The sequence below is a fragment of the Carassius auratus genome, chromosome 26 (genome assembly GCF_003368295.1).
Source record: "Carassius auratus strain Wakin chromosome 26, ASM336829v1, whole genome shotgun sequence".
Taxonomy (NCBI): Eukaryota; Metazoa; Chordata; class Actinopteri; order Cypriniformes; family Cyprinidae; genus Carassius; species Carassius auratus.
Window position 1 is genome coordinate 22,213,667 of NC_039268.1, and position 13,398 is coordinate 22,227,064.

At 34.6% G+C, this 13,398-nt stretch overlaps 1 protein-coding gene across 4 annotated transcripts in view; it reads left to right on the plus strand.

Moving 5' to 3' along the window:
- The window catches only part of hecw2b (HECT, C2 and WW domain containing E3 ubiquitin protein ligase 2b), a 52,388-nt gene that overhangs the window by 24,953 nt on the left and 14,037 nt on the right, over positions 1 to 13,398 (plus strand). For 3 of the 4 annotated variants that reach the window (XM_026204805.1, XM_026204807.1, XM_026204806.1), the window contains exons 3-15: positions 2,494 to 2,601; positions 3,582 to 3,676; positions 5,469 to 5,544; positions 6,064 to 6,233; positions 6,657 to 6,799; positions 6,902 to 7,002; positions 7,711 to 8,390; positions 9,524 to 9,839; positions 10,758 to 10,859; positions 10,990 to 11,140; positions 12,642 to 12,742; positions 12,850 to 12,974; positions 13,229 to 13,398. The exon at positions 13,229 to 13,398 is cut by the window's right edge and continues 16 nt beyond it. In XM_026204805.1, coding sequence (XP_026060590.1) covers positions 2,494 to 2,601; positions 3,582 to 3,676; positions 5,469 to 5,544; positions 6,064 to 6,233; positions 6,657 to 6,799; positions 6,902 to 7,002; positions 7,711 to 8,390; positions 9,524 to 9,839; positions 10,758 to 10,859; positions 10,990 to 11,140; positions 12,642 to 12,742; positions 12,850 to 12,974; positions 13,229 to 13,398 — 2,338 coding nt within the window. Of the gene's footprint in view, positions 1 to 2,493; positions 2,602 to 3,581; positions 3,677 to 5,468; positions 5,545 to 6,063; positions 6,234 to 6,269; positions 6,517 to 6,656; positions 6,800 to 6,901; positions 7,003 to 7,710; positions 8,391 to 9,523; positions 9,840 to 10,757; positions 10,860 to 10,989; positions 11,141 to 12,641; positions 12,743 to 12,849; positions 12,975 to 13,228 lie in introns of those variants that run through there. The other variant, XM_026204808.1, reaches the window with a different exon arrangement.

Below are 13,398 nucleotides of genomic sequence, written 5' to 3' on the forward strand. Positions count from 1 at the left end.
TGATGCACACGGCGCTGGAGTCAGAGATGATTGATTTTTACGTGAGTCATGTGACAGTGCCGGGTGAATTGTGGCTTCTTGTAGACGTTCAGTAACAGAGGCCCAGTGTCAGCACTGTGATATAGTTTCAGATGAGCTGCTGTTGATCACAGTAGACAAGGCTGGACTATTTACTGAGGGTCTGACAGAATGAAAAGTGTCCCATAATTACTGATCACTGGCTGCCGTCACACCTAGAGAGAAACAGGGGCTGAACACAGAAACTCACTTCTGATGTAGTGTGGAAAAAAAAGAGTCTAGAAGTCAATGTTTACCAACAATTATATAGACATGGCCGTTTGTGTAAATAGATTTAGGATCATAATGTGCAATTTTTTTTTTTTTTTTTTTATTATTTTTGAATGCATAGGATTTTCACATCTCACTAAAGTCATACATTAGACTATATTATACATTGACTGCGTTTAGATATATTTAGCTTATTTGTTTACAGGGGCTATGCACATATATAATAATATAGCTATATTGAGACATGCACTTTTATTATTATGATCATTTTTTGGGAAGGTTTTTAAAACGTGAACGTCAGATTGTTTATTTAGTGTATATAGCATGCCGTGAAGCTTTTTTTTACCCACAATATTTAGACCAATTAATTTAATTTAATTTAATTTAATTTAATTTAATTTAATTTAATTTAATTTAATTTAATTTAATTTAATTTAATTTAATTTAGTCAATTACAAAATTTTACAAAAACTCAAAAGAATATTTGAGTCATCACATTCTGAAATAATTGTCCTAATAAGGCCTAATTCTCCCTCGTGTGGACAAATTGCTTAATTGGGAGTTTCGTCATTAGATGTAATTCACTCTTTTGTTCAGATGCTGTTTGTCCAGAATTAGAGGGCGGAAAGGAGAAACCGATTGTGTCACAGAGAGAGAGATAATCAGCAGTGGGTCATCGGGGCTCTGGTTTATGTGGCTGTATTGATTATACAGGCTCGGACTGGAAATTGAAGCTAATGTGCTCATAGACTCAATAGTTCACCCACAATGCGTCCTGTCTGCTTTGAATCACTGCCAATCAATTCAGCTGTGCCCTCTTTATACTTTGCCACTCGATGCTCTACTTGTAGTCCAGCTTAATCAATATAATCAATTGTCCCACGTCTGATTAAACTTAATATTTTCTTTTTTTTTTATAATTTTCCGTATTTAAATAATCTAAATCGTATATGTTGACTTCATATATAAATATTTAATACACTTTCATTCACTATATTTTTGTATTATTATATTACAATTGTATTATTATTCATAGATAAATAGACAGATATAAATATATATAGATATATTATAGAATTAATATAAGCATTACTATTAACATATTAATTATTAACACTATATATTGTAGGGGAATGTACAGTTAAAACCCAAGGACCAGATATGAGTCAGAGATGCGTTCAGTTAAAGAAAAATTTACTGGAGAACATCAGCAGAAGTCAGCTTCAGTCCTCTCGATGGAGTTCGTAGGCCGCTCTAATGCGTCAATGCATAAGTCAACAAAATTCTGATTGGTTCTAAAATCTAGATAAACTTAGACAGTTTCCACATATGGACGTAAACGATTCAAACATATCTTCTGACTATTTTGGTGTCAAGTGATCCGAGGTCAGGCGCAATACGTCTCTCCAAAGACGTATATCTGATACGCTGGACACCGGCAGTTGAACGTTTGTCCTGGGACAGTCTGAGCTTCTCCCTGTACAGACAGATACTAACACACATACGCAGAAAACTTATCAGAACTTCAAGGCCTTGCCCTAGCTAGAGTTTTATCAGTATGTTTGTTACACACACACTATGAAGTCATCATCTTAGAGAGTAGAAGTACAGCATAAAGCAGGATTCTTTAATATCTCATAAGGTTACACATTTCACTCTTGCCATGACTTGACTAATAGTCAAACAAGAAATAATGTAATAATGTAATTAATATCAATATGAAGTATATGGCAGCCCAGCATCCAATCCTTTAATATAGTATTAATTAAAAACTCTATACAATAGTGTTAATAATGTTAATTCTAAAATGAGTTGCAAATGCTGATTAATGCATAACATCAATATTAAATCTAAAATTGTCAGTTTGCGTGTGTATATATATATATAGTTATGTTATGGTGCATTTGTGCTTCTATTTATTATGCATGCATGATTATATTGAGCTGTATTACTGTTCACTTTATGGAGTTGGATTTTTGAGAAATCCAAACAGATGGGAGAAGGTAAGAGTTTTTATTGATCAGGGGCATGTTGAGTTGAAAAGTTAACATCAGTTAGGAACATGGTCCCGTACCTTCAGGACAAACTCTTCAGCATTTGTTTGTTCTCAAGACCCTTAGAAAAGACTTTAAGGGCTTGAGAGAACAGGCCTGAGGTGTAGCACAATTGATCAACCAACATAAGATTAATATTGTGCCATCACAGATGAGACGTGTCCAGCGAAGGTTTGGGATTCGAAGAACCGTGGGGTGAATGGTATTCAGAGAGGGCAGATCGTCTGGAGACTGGAGCCCGGACCGTACTTCATGGAGCGTAAGTGAGAGCTTTGACAAACATGCACTTGCTTTTTCAAGAAGCAGGACTGGGAGTTAGTAAGGAATATAATGTTCTTGATGATCAAATCAGCATATTAAATCAGCACTTAAAGAAAGAAAGAAAGTAATGTGGTTTTCTGCTAAATATTAGGCAGCAAAAATGTTGCAGAAAAAAAAATGCAGCAAATCTGAATATAAGAATGATTTCTGAAGGATCATGTGACACTGAAGACTGGAAGAATGATGCTGAAAATACAGCTTTAATCACAGAAATAAATCACGAACACACACACACCACATTATTTAATTTATATTAAAATGTATTATATATTTATAATAATTTATATATTATTTATTTTTAAATTTTAATAATATTTTACAATATTACTGCTTTTACTGAATTTTTGATCGAATAGTTGCTGCCTTGATCACAATAACCTGAGTTTTAATTTGAGATAAATCTGCCTCTATACTTTATGTAAAAACAAAACAAATAATGTTTTAATGCTACACTGTACACTGTAGTTTTTCTTTCAGAATTGTAAAAAAAAATGTGCGAATACTACTTTAGTTTTTTGCTTACATTTTTTCATATTCGATTCAGTGTGTTCCTTGCCATTTATTTGTAAATATTTGTACGATTTTCAAGCATTTTCTGAGTGAAAATAGATTCTATACCATTATTTTCTTTAGTGTAGCAGCCTAGGTACAACATTTTGTTCATCAACAGACAAAAAAAAATCATGTGCGCATTGATTCCTGGGAATTACATAAAGCCAGCCATTCAGATTGCAGCTTGCCTTTTGAAAAAGCTCTTGGCATTTTTGTGTTCGTTATGGATTAGATGGTCTATGAACATGCCGTCTGACACTGAAACATTGATAAAAAATATGTTATTATGTGAGAATAATAATGGAGATATGTGTTGTTTATATTTCAAATATTTGAGAAAAATAATCTTGTGTTTATATTTCTCAGCTGAGACCAAAATCTGTTTCAAATATTATCATGGAGTGAGTGGAGCGTTGAGGGCCATAACACCCTGCATCACGGTCAAGAACCCTGGAGTTACAGTAAGTCTGCGTTCACCTTTGCATTTAAAAGTGTTAGTTGAGTTGTTGAGCTGCAAAATGCTTATGTTGATCAGACACTCCTTGAATTATGATTAATATAAAGATGAATTTGTCACGTGAACTTGAGTTAAACACATGAAAGCATTACTCATCGAAATGGCATAATGTTACATTTCATAACAGTAGATTTATCCAGCTTTTAAACCCTTTTTTAGTTATTTATATGTCAGAGCTGTGCCCTAGAGGTTAATGGACACATATTTATTTATATATATATATATATATATATATATATATATATATATATATATATATGTATGTGTGTGTGTGTGTGTGTGTGTGTGTGTATGTGTATATATATGTACGTATATGTATATATATATATATATATATATATATATATATATATATATATATACATAATGTAAAAATGTAAAATAAATATATATAAAATGTAGTGTCATTAAATTTAAAAGAAATATACTTAATTAATCCAGCCAATATTGTTTTGACTGTTTTTAGTTCTTAAGCAACAAATGAACTTATTGCATTAATATAAAATACATTTGAAGCTTGTGCATATAGGTTATTTAACAATGCTTCGAACCAACAAATGGAGTAGATATATTTCACATTTTCACTTGCATGTGTTTCTTAGTCCTTCTCTGCCTGTGTGTCTGCAAGCTCAATTATCAGACGCTGGAGTTTGAGACGTATCATGTTCACAGGCATGCAGGGAATGCACAGGAAGTAGAGAGCGCTCTTTGATATGCTTAGTGCTGGGCTGCCGACACGACGCCACAGAACTAGTGCAAAGGGCATATTCCACCCTCTGTGAGCTGGAACCCTACAGTGAGCGGACCGATTCACAAACAGAGCATTACTGATTTATCTGTGTGCTGTTGAAAAGAGAAAGAATATGGCAGATCATGTGCTAAAACTATTCCTGATTCCTCTGGCAATGGAACATTTGGGAAACAATAAGATGGAGATAGTTTCCTGTATCTGAATTCTGAACTTATATTTTGAAAATTACGTTTTGATAAAATTACTGTTCCACTTTGTGTGATGTGGATCGATGAAGAACACGTTTTGTGCAAATACACACTGAAAAATACACACATTTAATGTGAGTTAAATGTGCATTGGCTTAACATATGGATATTATAATGTCATTCAGTGTTGAGGCTCTGTGGCTGAACGAGAGAGTCTATAATCATAAATCACACACTGTCACGTTAATGAGCAGGAGCATTATAACATCATTGAATTATTCACAACCATGATCCTGAACCTCTCTGAATTTAACATGATAACCATAGATTCAACAAAAATGCAGCTGTAAAATCTATTAAATTAATCAATATATGGAAGAAATATTTAATACATACGTGAATATAGTAAATAACTATTAAAAAAATGGGTACACACACACACACACACAGTATTTATGTATATGTAATGTATATGTTTGTGTGTGTGTGTATATATATATATATATATATATATATATATATATATATATATATATATATATATATATATATATATATATATATATATATATATATATATATATATATATATATATATAAAATATATATATATATATCTTAAAAATAAAAAAACAAACAAATGCAGCAAAATTGCTCAAGCTAACATAAAAAAAAATTATATATATATATATATATATATATATATGTATATGTATAAATCTCAGTGAAAATAAGATCTTTCTGCTCTGTGTCTCTATATCATAATGTGTATCTGTGTGTCATGCTGTCCTCTCCAGGTCGGGGCAGAGGGGCTGGTGGATGGACAGGCGGTCACTGAACACTGCAGGAAATTAGTCAGCTTTACTCTGTCAGGTAAGAACAGATGATAATTACTACACATACTCTCGTTTTAGTAAAAGAGACAGAGGATTTCTTAATGAAACTGTTTTATATATATTTATATATATTATACATACAGTATATGAATTCTGCCATTTGAGAGGCAGACCTTTTTTTTTTTTTTTTTTTACAATCCAAACCTTTATTTAACCGTGGTAAAATCATTACAATGCACAACTTCAAACAGTGTATTGCTGTTTAAAAACACTGCAATAATGCATGCATTACATGTAAATAAAGATAATTATCTTTTATATTATCAATAAACAATTCATGCACCAAGTAATATAGTTAATTTTTTATCTGAATGGTTTAAATTTTTAAGGCACATTTTAAAATGATTTGAAATGCATCTCATTCTACCAAAATATACAATCTGACATAATAGTGAAGTGTTGTTTTAATTAAACTCCTCTATATATCTGCCCTCTTGTGGTAATGAGCTGCTAGTGCAGATAGACAGCACACTGTGTGTGTGTGTGTTTATTGCAGATATCAGGGCTCAGGGTCTGAAGAGGGGCATGTTTTTTAATCCGGACCCCTATCTGAAGATGAGCATTCAGCCAGGCAAGAGGAACGGCTTCCCTGCATTCACTCACCACGGCCAGGAGAGACGAAGCTCCATCATATCCAACACCACTAACCCTGTGTGGCACGGAGAGGTAATTCATATTCATGTGTGATCATGGACTGTGGTGGATAATGAGGTGTGCCGTTTGTGTTGGTTCTTCAGCGCTTAACCTGTGGATGCTGCAGGGTGACGTCCCTGCTGTCAGTTAATGGGATGTAACCAAGTAGGGCTGACTCCGAAACGAGAAGTTTTCAGTAAAAGCTTAGTGCCCTTGTGAACAGTGCCCTTTCTCCAGAAATCACTGCACTATGAGTTAGTAACATCTCCTAAATGGGGGAATTTCTAAGCATTCTACCATGGTACATTTCCAAAAGGTATATTTAAAGTAAATAAGATCTTATATAACATTGAATATACATTACTGTAAGATTAATTACGATTTTACTTCCCCTGCACAAAAACATAACTGTATACCATAATTGTCATACTAATTTTCTTTTCCCCTGGCCTGCAGAAGTATACTTTTGTTGCTCTGATGACGGATGTTTTGGAAATCGAGGTCAAGGACAAATTTGCAAAAAGTCGCCCGATCATCAAACGCTTTTTAGGTCAGCTGACCATGCCAGTGCAGAGACTGCTGGAGAGACATACCGCCGGGTCAGTATTCACTGTTGAAATATTTCATGTATGAGAGTTATATCCTCAGATTTTATTACAAGAAAATAATTTTTATCTTCGATTTATTTTCGGGGGAAAAAGGGATCAACATGTGAGCTACACACTTGGTCATCGTCTGCCGACAGAACATGTGAGTGGACAGCTTCAATTCAGGATGGAGATCACCTCCAACGGACATGAAGGTACAGATTACTATATTCAATATCAGTCAAAAGTTTAGGGTTCATACATTTTTTTAATGATTTTGAAAAAGCCTCTTTTGCACATCAAGGCGGCGTTTATTTGATGGAAATGTGAAATGTTAATATAATTTAAATGACCTGTTTTCTATTTTAATATATTTATATTCCTGTGATTCAAAGCTGAATTTTCAGCATAATTCATCCAGGCTTCAGTGTCACATGATCCTTCAGAAATCATTCTTATATGCTGTTTTGATGACATTTGAAAACAGTTGTGATGCTTAATATCAACATTTTTGGGAATTAATATTATGTATTTGAAATTTAAATTTGTTGTAACTGTCTATATATTTTGTAAAATCACAAAAGTTCACTTTACATTGATCCCTTTTGATCATGTTTACATTTCTTGTAAAACACAAATGTAAATGTAATTCTTGTAAACTATAGCCTAACAGCCTACAGTTAACTAATGAAGTATATTACTTGGTTGAAATATATATTAATTAATTTTAGGGGGGGCGGGGGTTATTGGGTCCCCTTTGTGTTTAATTCTGCACAAGATCCCTTTTCAGCTTTCTTTGATAAATATAGAAAGTTCAAAAGAACAGTATTTATTTGAAATAGAAATCATTCTATCATTATAAATGTGTTTACTTTCACTTTTGATTAATTTGATTGCTAAATAAAAGTTTTATGCTTTTGTAGATGCTGTGGGGTCTCTGTTGGGAGCTTCCTCTATGAATGGAGATCCAGGGAGCCCATCAGATGATGAGGATGTTTTGCATCCTTCATCCCGCATGGCCAGGGGTCCCTCGCCCACCGGCTCTGAAGGGTCCCTTCACGGTGACACCTTTAGGACTGATGAGTGCATGATGGACCCTGGTGAGGATCGGCTCTTGAGAAACGGAGCCCCAGACTTGGCTGAAGGAACCCCGGGCCACACTCATCGTCAGGCCTCACTTAACGACTATCTCGATGCTATTGAGGCCCCTAAGGGCCCGGGAGACAGACCTCTTGGGGCTGCCTCACCTAAACTACGATCCAGTTTCCCCACCGACACACGACTTAATGCTATGTTACATATAGACTCTGATGAAGACGAGGAGGGACATGCCTCCCGGGATCCGGCATTGACCAATGGCGGTCCGCGGCCTGGTGGACAAACTTCATCTTATACGGACAAAGGGGAGGGGCCTGTCAAAGAGAGGCTTGAGTCGGAAGCGGCGAGCAGTGCCACAGATACGGAGGCCACAGCATCGGGGTCAAGCAATGGCACCACAAAGAACCAAAATGGAGGTGCAGAGGACAGTCAGGAAGGAGCAGCTGCCTCTGGAGATTCGACACAGAGCACCGGAAACTCTCAACGGCCAGCTGCCAAAATACAGGTCTGTAGGGTCTGGCAGCTTTATTCTATTCTATTCTGTTCTGTCTGTCTGTCTCTGTCTGTCTTTCTGTCTGTCACTCTGTTGACTGTCCCCTATCTGTCTGTCTTTCTGTCTGTCTCTCTGTTGAATGTCCTCTGTCTGTCTGTCTGTCTCTCTGTCGTCCGTCCATCTGTCTGTTGTCCGTCTGTCTATCGTCTGTCTGTCTCTCTGTTGTCCGTATGTCGTCCGTCTGTCTGTCTCCCTCTCTGTCTGTCTGTCAGTCTGTCTATCTGTATGTCTCTCTGTTGTCCGTCTGTCTGTCTGTTATTTGTCCGTCTGTCTGTCTGTTTCCATCTCTGTCTGTCTGTCAGTCTGTCTGTCTGTCTCTCTGTCGTCCGTCTGTCTGTCTGTCTGTCTGTCTCTCTCTCTGTCTGTCTGTCAGTCTGTCTGTCTGTCTCTCTGTCGTCCGTCTGTCTGTCGCCTGTCTGTCTCTCTGTTGTCCGTATGTCGTCCGTCTGTCTGTCTGTCTGTCTGTCTCTCTCTCTGTTTGTCTGTCAGTCTGTCTTTCTGTCTGTCTCTCTGTTGTCCGTATGTCGTCCGTCTGTCTGTCTGTCTCTCTCTCTGTTTGTCTGTCAGTCTGTCTTTCTGTCTGTCTCTCTGTTGTCCGTCTGTTGTCCATCTGTCTGTCTGTCGTTTGTCCGTCTTTTTGTTTGTCTGTCTCTCTGTGTTGTCTGTCTCTGTCTTGTCTTGTCTGTCTCACTGTCTTTTCTTGTCTGTCTCACTGTCTTTTCTTGTCTGTCTCTCTGTCTTGTCATATCTGTCTCTCTGTGTTGTCTGTCTCTCTGTCTTGTCATATCTGTCTCTCTGTGTTGTCTGTCTCTCTGTCTTGTCCGTCAGTCTGTCTGTCTGTCTCTCTGTCTGTCTGTCTGTTTTAAATCTCCATGGAAGATAAAATATTTAATAAATTATTTATGTAGAAATAATGTAAGTAGAAATTATTTGGTTGAATCAAACATAAAACTGCTTGTTTTTTTTTTTTTACACATATCTCTGCCCTTATTTTAAGTAATAATAATCATCATCGTAAATTTTCTCAATATGTATTGTGAAGTTTTTCTTCCTTTGCATCATTATACTTAATCCATTTGTTCCAGGATGAGGAAGGAGTTGCATCGAAGGTGGTCACTGGGGATGAAGGATCATTAGAGGCCGCTACAGTCACAGAGTCCTCAGCATCTGCCAGTAATGCAGCTAGTGAAGGGGGCGGAGCCACAGCAGCTGAGCAGCCAGAGCAGGGGAACTCCAGTGAGCCGGCCAATGAGGAGGAGGAAGATGCCGAAATCTGGCAGAGGAGGCGGAGTCTGCAAGCATCAGGCAACGCATCACAGGCTGAAGGGCCGGAATTAACCAATGATGTGAGAAGGGTAGCAGACGCATCACAGGCTGCCACAGTAACAGATGGAGAGATGGGTAACTTCCTGTGTTATTTATTTACTTCTTATTATTTATTTATTTATGACAGTGGTTATCAATCTTCTGTCAGCTTTTACCATCAGTTATAACTTTTCAGCAAATTAAATAAAAAATATAATATAATTATTATAAATAATAATATTATAATATTAAAGGGAATAAAAAATATTTTATTAAATTAATTTATTACAAATATTATTGTATTGAAATAAATATAAACTGTTAATAACTGTTATATTTAATGAACATTCATTAAATGGCATGAATTTGTTGTTAATGCTGATCATACTAGTATAAGTAGAATAAATACAAATAAGAATTATGTTATTAAATAAAATATATAACATTAAGAAAATGAATATATTAATATAAAATAGAATATGTATTATATTAAAATATAAAATAGTATGTCTGATTTGTTGTTCTTAATAATAATAATAATAATAGTAACATATACAAAATGAATGTAATCATAAATAAAATAATAATTATTAAAATATATCGTTTTTAAATATTAGGAAGATTAATAATATAATATTTATAATATAAAAATATAAAATAATATATCAAGTACAGCACTGAAAATAATAAAAAATATATATACAAAAAATATACATGGTACAATAAGGAAAAATAATAATAAATTATTTTATTATTAAAATATATTATTATGTGAATAATAATAATAATTTTTATTATAATTTTAAAATAGAAATTTTTTATTTTAATATTATATAAAATATTCTTTTTATAAATCAATATATTATTAATCTAATATTAATTCTCCTCAAATAAAATATAATTAACTGATTATCTGGCTCTATATAACAGGAGACTTCATGAATAAATTGTGTATAATATATGTACAGCATGTTGTCTTTCACAACACAAATAACCTATCTTGCCCTTCTGAAGGAGCCAGTGCTCAAGTGAACGGCCATCAGCCAATGCAGTCTCTTCCTTCAGTCCGTCACGACATCAGCCGCTATCAGAGAGTAGACGAGCCCCTTCCACCAAGTGAGAGAATATTTTAGTATTTGTCTGAGATTCACCAAACCTGTCCTAAAGTATCTTTTGAAATGACTCTCATAATATGACTATGTTTGATTATAATATTATAAGTGGACTTTAAATGTGTATATTGTAGACTGGGAAGCTCGTATAGACAGTCACGGCAGGATTTTCTATGTGGATCATGTGAACAGAACCACCACCTGGCAGCGGCCCACTGCTCCACCTGCACCTCAGGTCCTACAGAGATCCAACTCCATTCAGCAGATGGAGCAGCTCAACCGAAGGTCAGTGTGTTTACACCAGCAGACATCAATCAGCCTTGATTAGAGGAGAGTTTTGAGAACACCGTGACCTTAAGCTCCAGTATCTCTGGATTTATCGGCGTCTGAAATGCCATTTGTTAATCCTCACTTGTATGGAAAAACAGCTCTTTAAAAATGTCACCACAGCACCCGAATCTGTTCTGCCATTATCATGCTCTTCCAAAACATCTCTCACGCTCTCTCATCCGCTTTCTGTCCCTCAACTTGATTTCAATTTATTTTGCTTGATTAGCATGCATTTCACTTGCAAAAGCAGTTGTAGCATAGCTGTGTACAGCATCCGAAGTTAAAAGTTTGCCAAGAATAAAATGTCAATGAAAATTAGATTCAAATCAAGCTTTTTTTAAGTCTAGGAATGTATGTGGAATATTCCATTCTCAGCTAAAAATAATGCAAAATGCAATGTCATGACTGGCGAGAATTGTTTGTGAAATAATTGTTTTTTTGTGATTAACAGATTTAATTTAATTTAGCATCATCCATTTAATTTCATTAGCCATTATTATGTGCTCTAAATTAAAATAAAATATTTATTATAACGTGTACATTACGTTTCTTTTTTGGTGCTCAAGAAAAATTTATTATAATCATGTTTGTTTCAATATATATATATAGAATGTTTATTTAATAAATGTGAATACCGTAATATTTTAACCACATGATTCTTCAATAGAATAGAATAAGAAAAACTGCATTTATTTTAAATATAAATCTTTTTGTAACATAAATGTTTTTTACTGTAATTTCTTATAAATTGTGTACAATCATGTTGAATAAAAATATTAATATATAAATGTTATTATTTATCAATATCCATATTTATAATACAGATATTTTTTCTTTTAAAGTTAAAATGATACATATATGATTAACATTTATGATTACTTAATTTTAGTATTTTATTTTATTTTATTTAAAACGGTAGAGTAGGCTGAAATAGAAAACTAATTTAGCAATTATCAATACATTACAGAATTATATATATATATATAATTTTTTTTTTTTTTGTGAAAACCTTAGTTTTTCCTTGATACAATAGAATTATAATACAAAGTTCAAAAGAGCATTTATTTTAAATATAAACCTTTAGTAACATAAAATCCTTTACTGTACTTTTGTGTAATTTATTGCCTTTACTGTAGATTTGATACATCCTTGTTGAATAGAAGTATTAAAATACGTACATATATCTATATCCATATTTATTGTACAGAATAATAAAAAAAAATTATACATGTATGATAAATTTGTAGTTTATTTTATATATTTTTTCATTATTAATTTAAAACGGTAAAGTAGGCTGAAATAATACTGATTACATTATTACAAATAATAATGAATACATTACAGAAGCAACAAAATAGAATTATGAATGATAAAGTACAGTTATCAATGTAAAAAGATTATCTTGTGAAAAATACATGCAGATATACCAGTAAATGTATGTCTTTGTTTTGTTCAGGTATCAGAGTATTCGGAGGACAATAACCAATGAGAGGACCGACGAACAGGCTGCAGAGATGCCTACAGACGAAAACGACCTGCTGCATCCCTCCATACCTGGTACTCTCTCTGTCACACACCACATACACACTCTGCATTCAGATGAGCCGGCTTAGTTAGATACAAGGAAATATGCAATAGAGGAAAACAGATGTGCTCTCTTTCAGAGTACCGTCGGGACGGCGTGGTTGCGCCCGCTAGCTCTCGCTCGCGCTTGTCTCTGCTGCTTCAGTCCCCCAGCGCCAAGTTTCTCACCAGCCCCGATTTCTTCACCATACTGCATTCCAACCCTGTAAGTCTCCAAACACATGAATTATTCACACTTTTTTTCACCACAAGCCAATTTTCCATCCCTTGAAGGAATTTTGTGGTTGTGGTGTTTTTTCCCAAACCCATCATCTGGTTCCATCATTCATTTTGGCGACCGATACTTTCGAAAGTATCATGTTATAGAAGTTATTTTGTTGCATTTTTGATTTTTAGAAGGCGATTAGTATTACTTAAACACTGCGAAACACTCTTGTCTGATGTTTTTTTCTTTCTCAGAGTGCCTACCGCATGTTTACAAGTAACACGTGTCTAAAACACATGATCAGTAAAGTGCGACGGGACGCGCACCACTTTGAGCGCTACCAGCACAATCGAGACCTGGTTGCCTTCCTCAACATGTTCGCCAACAAACAGCTGGATCTGCCGCGGGGCTGGGAGATGAAACA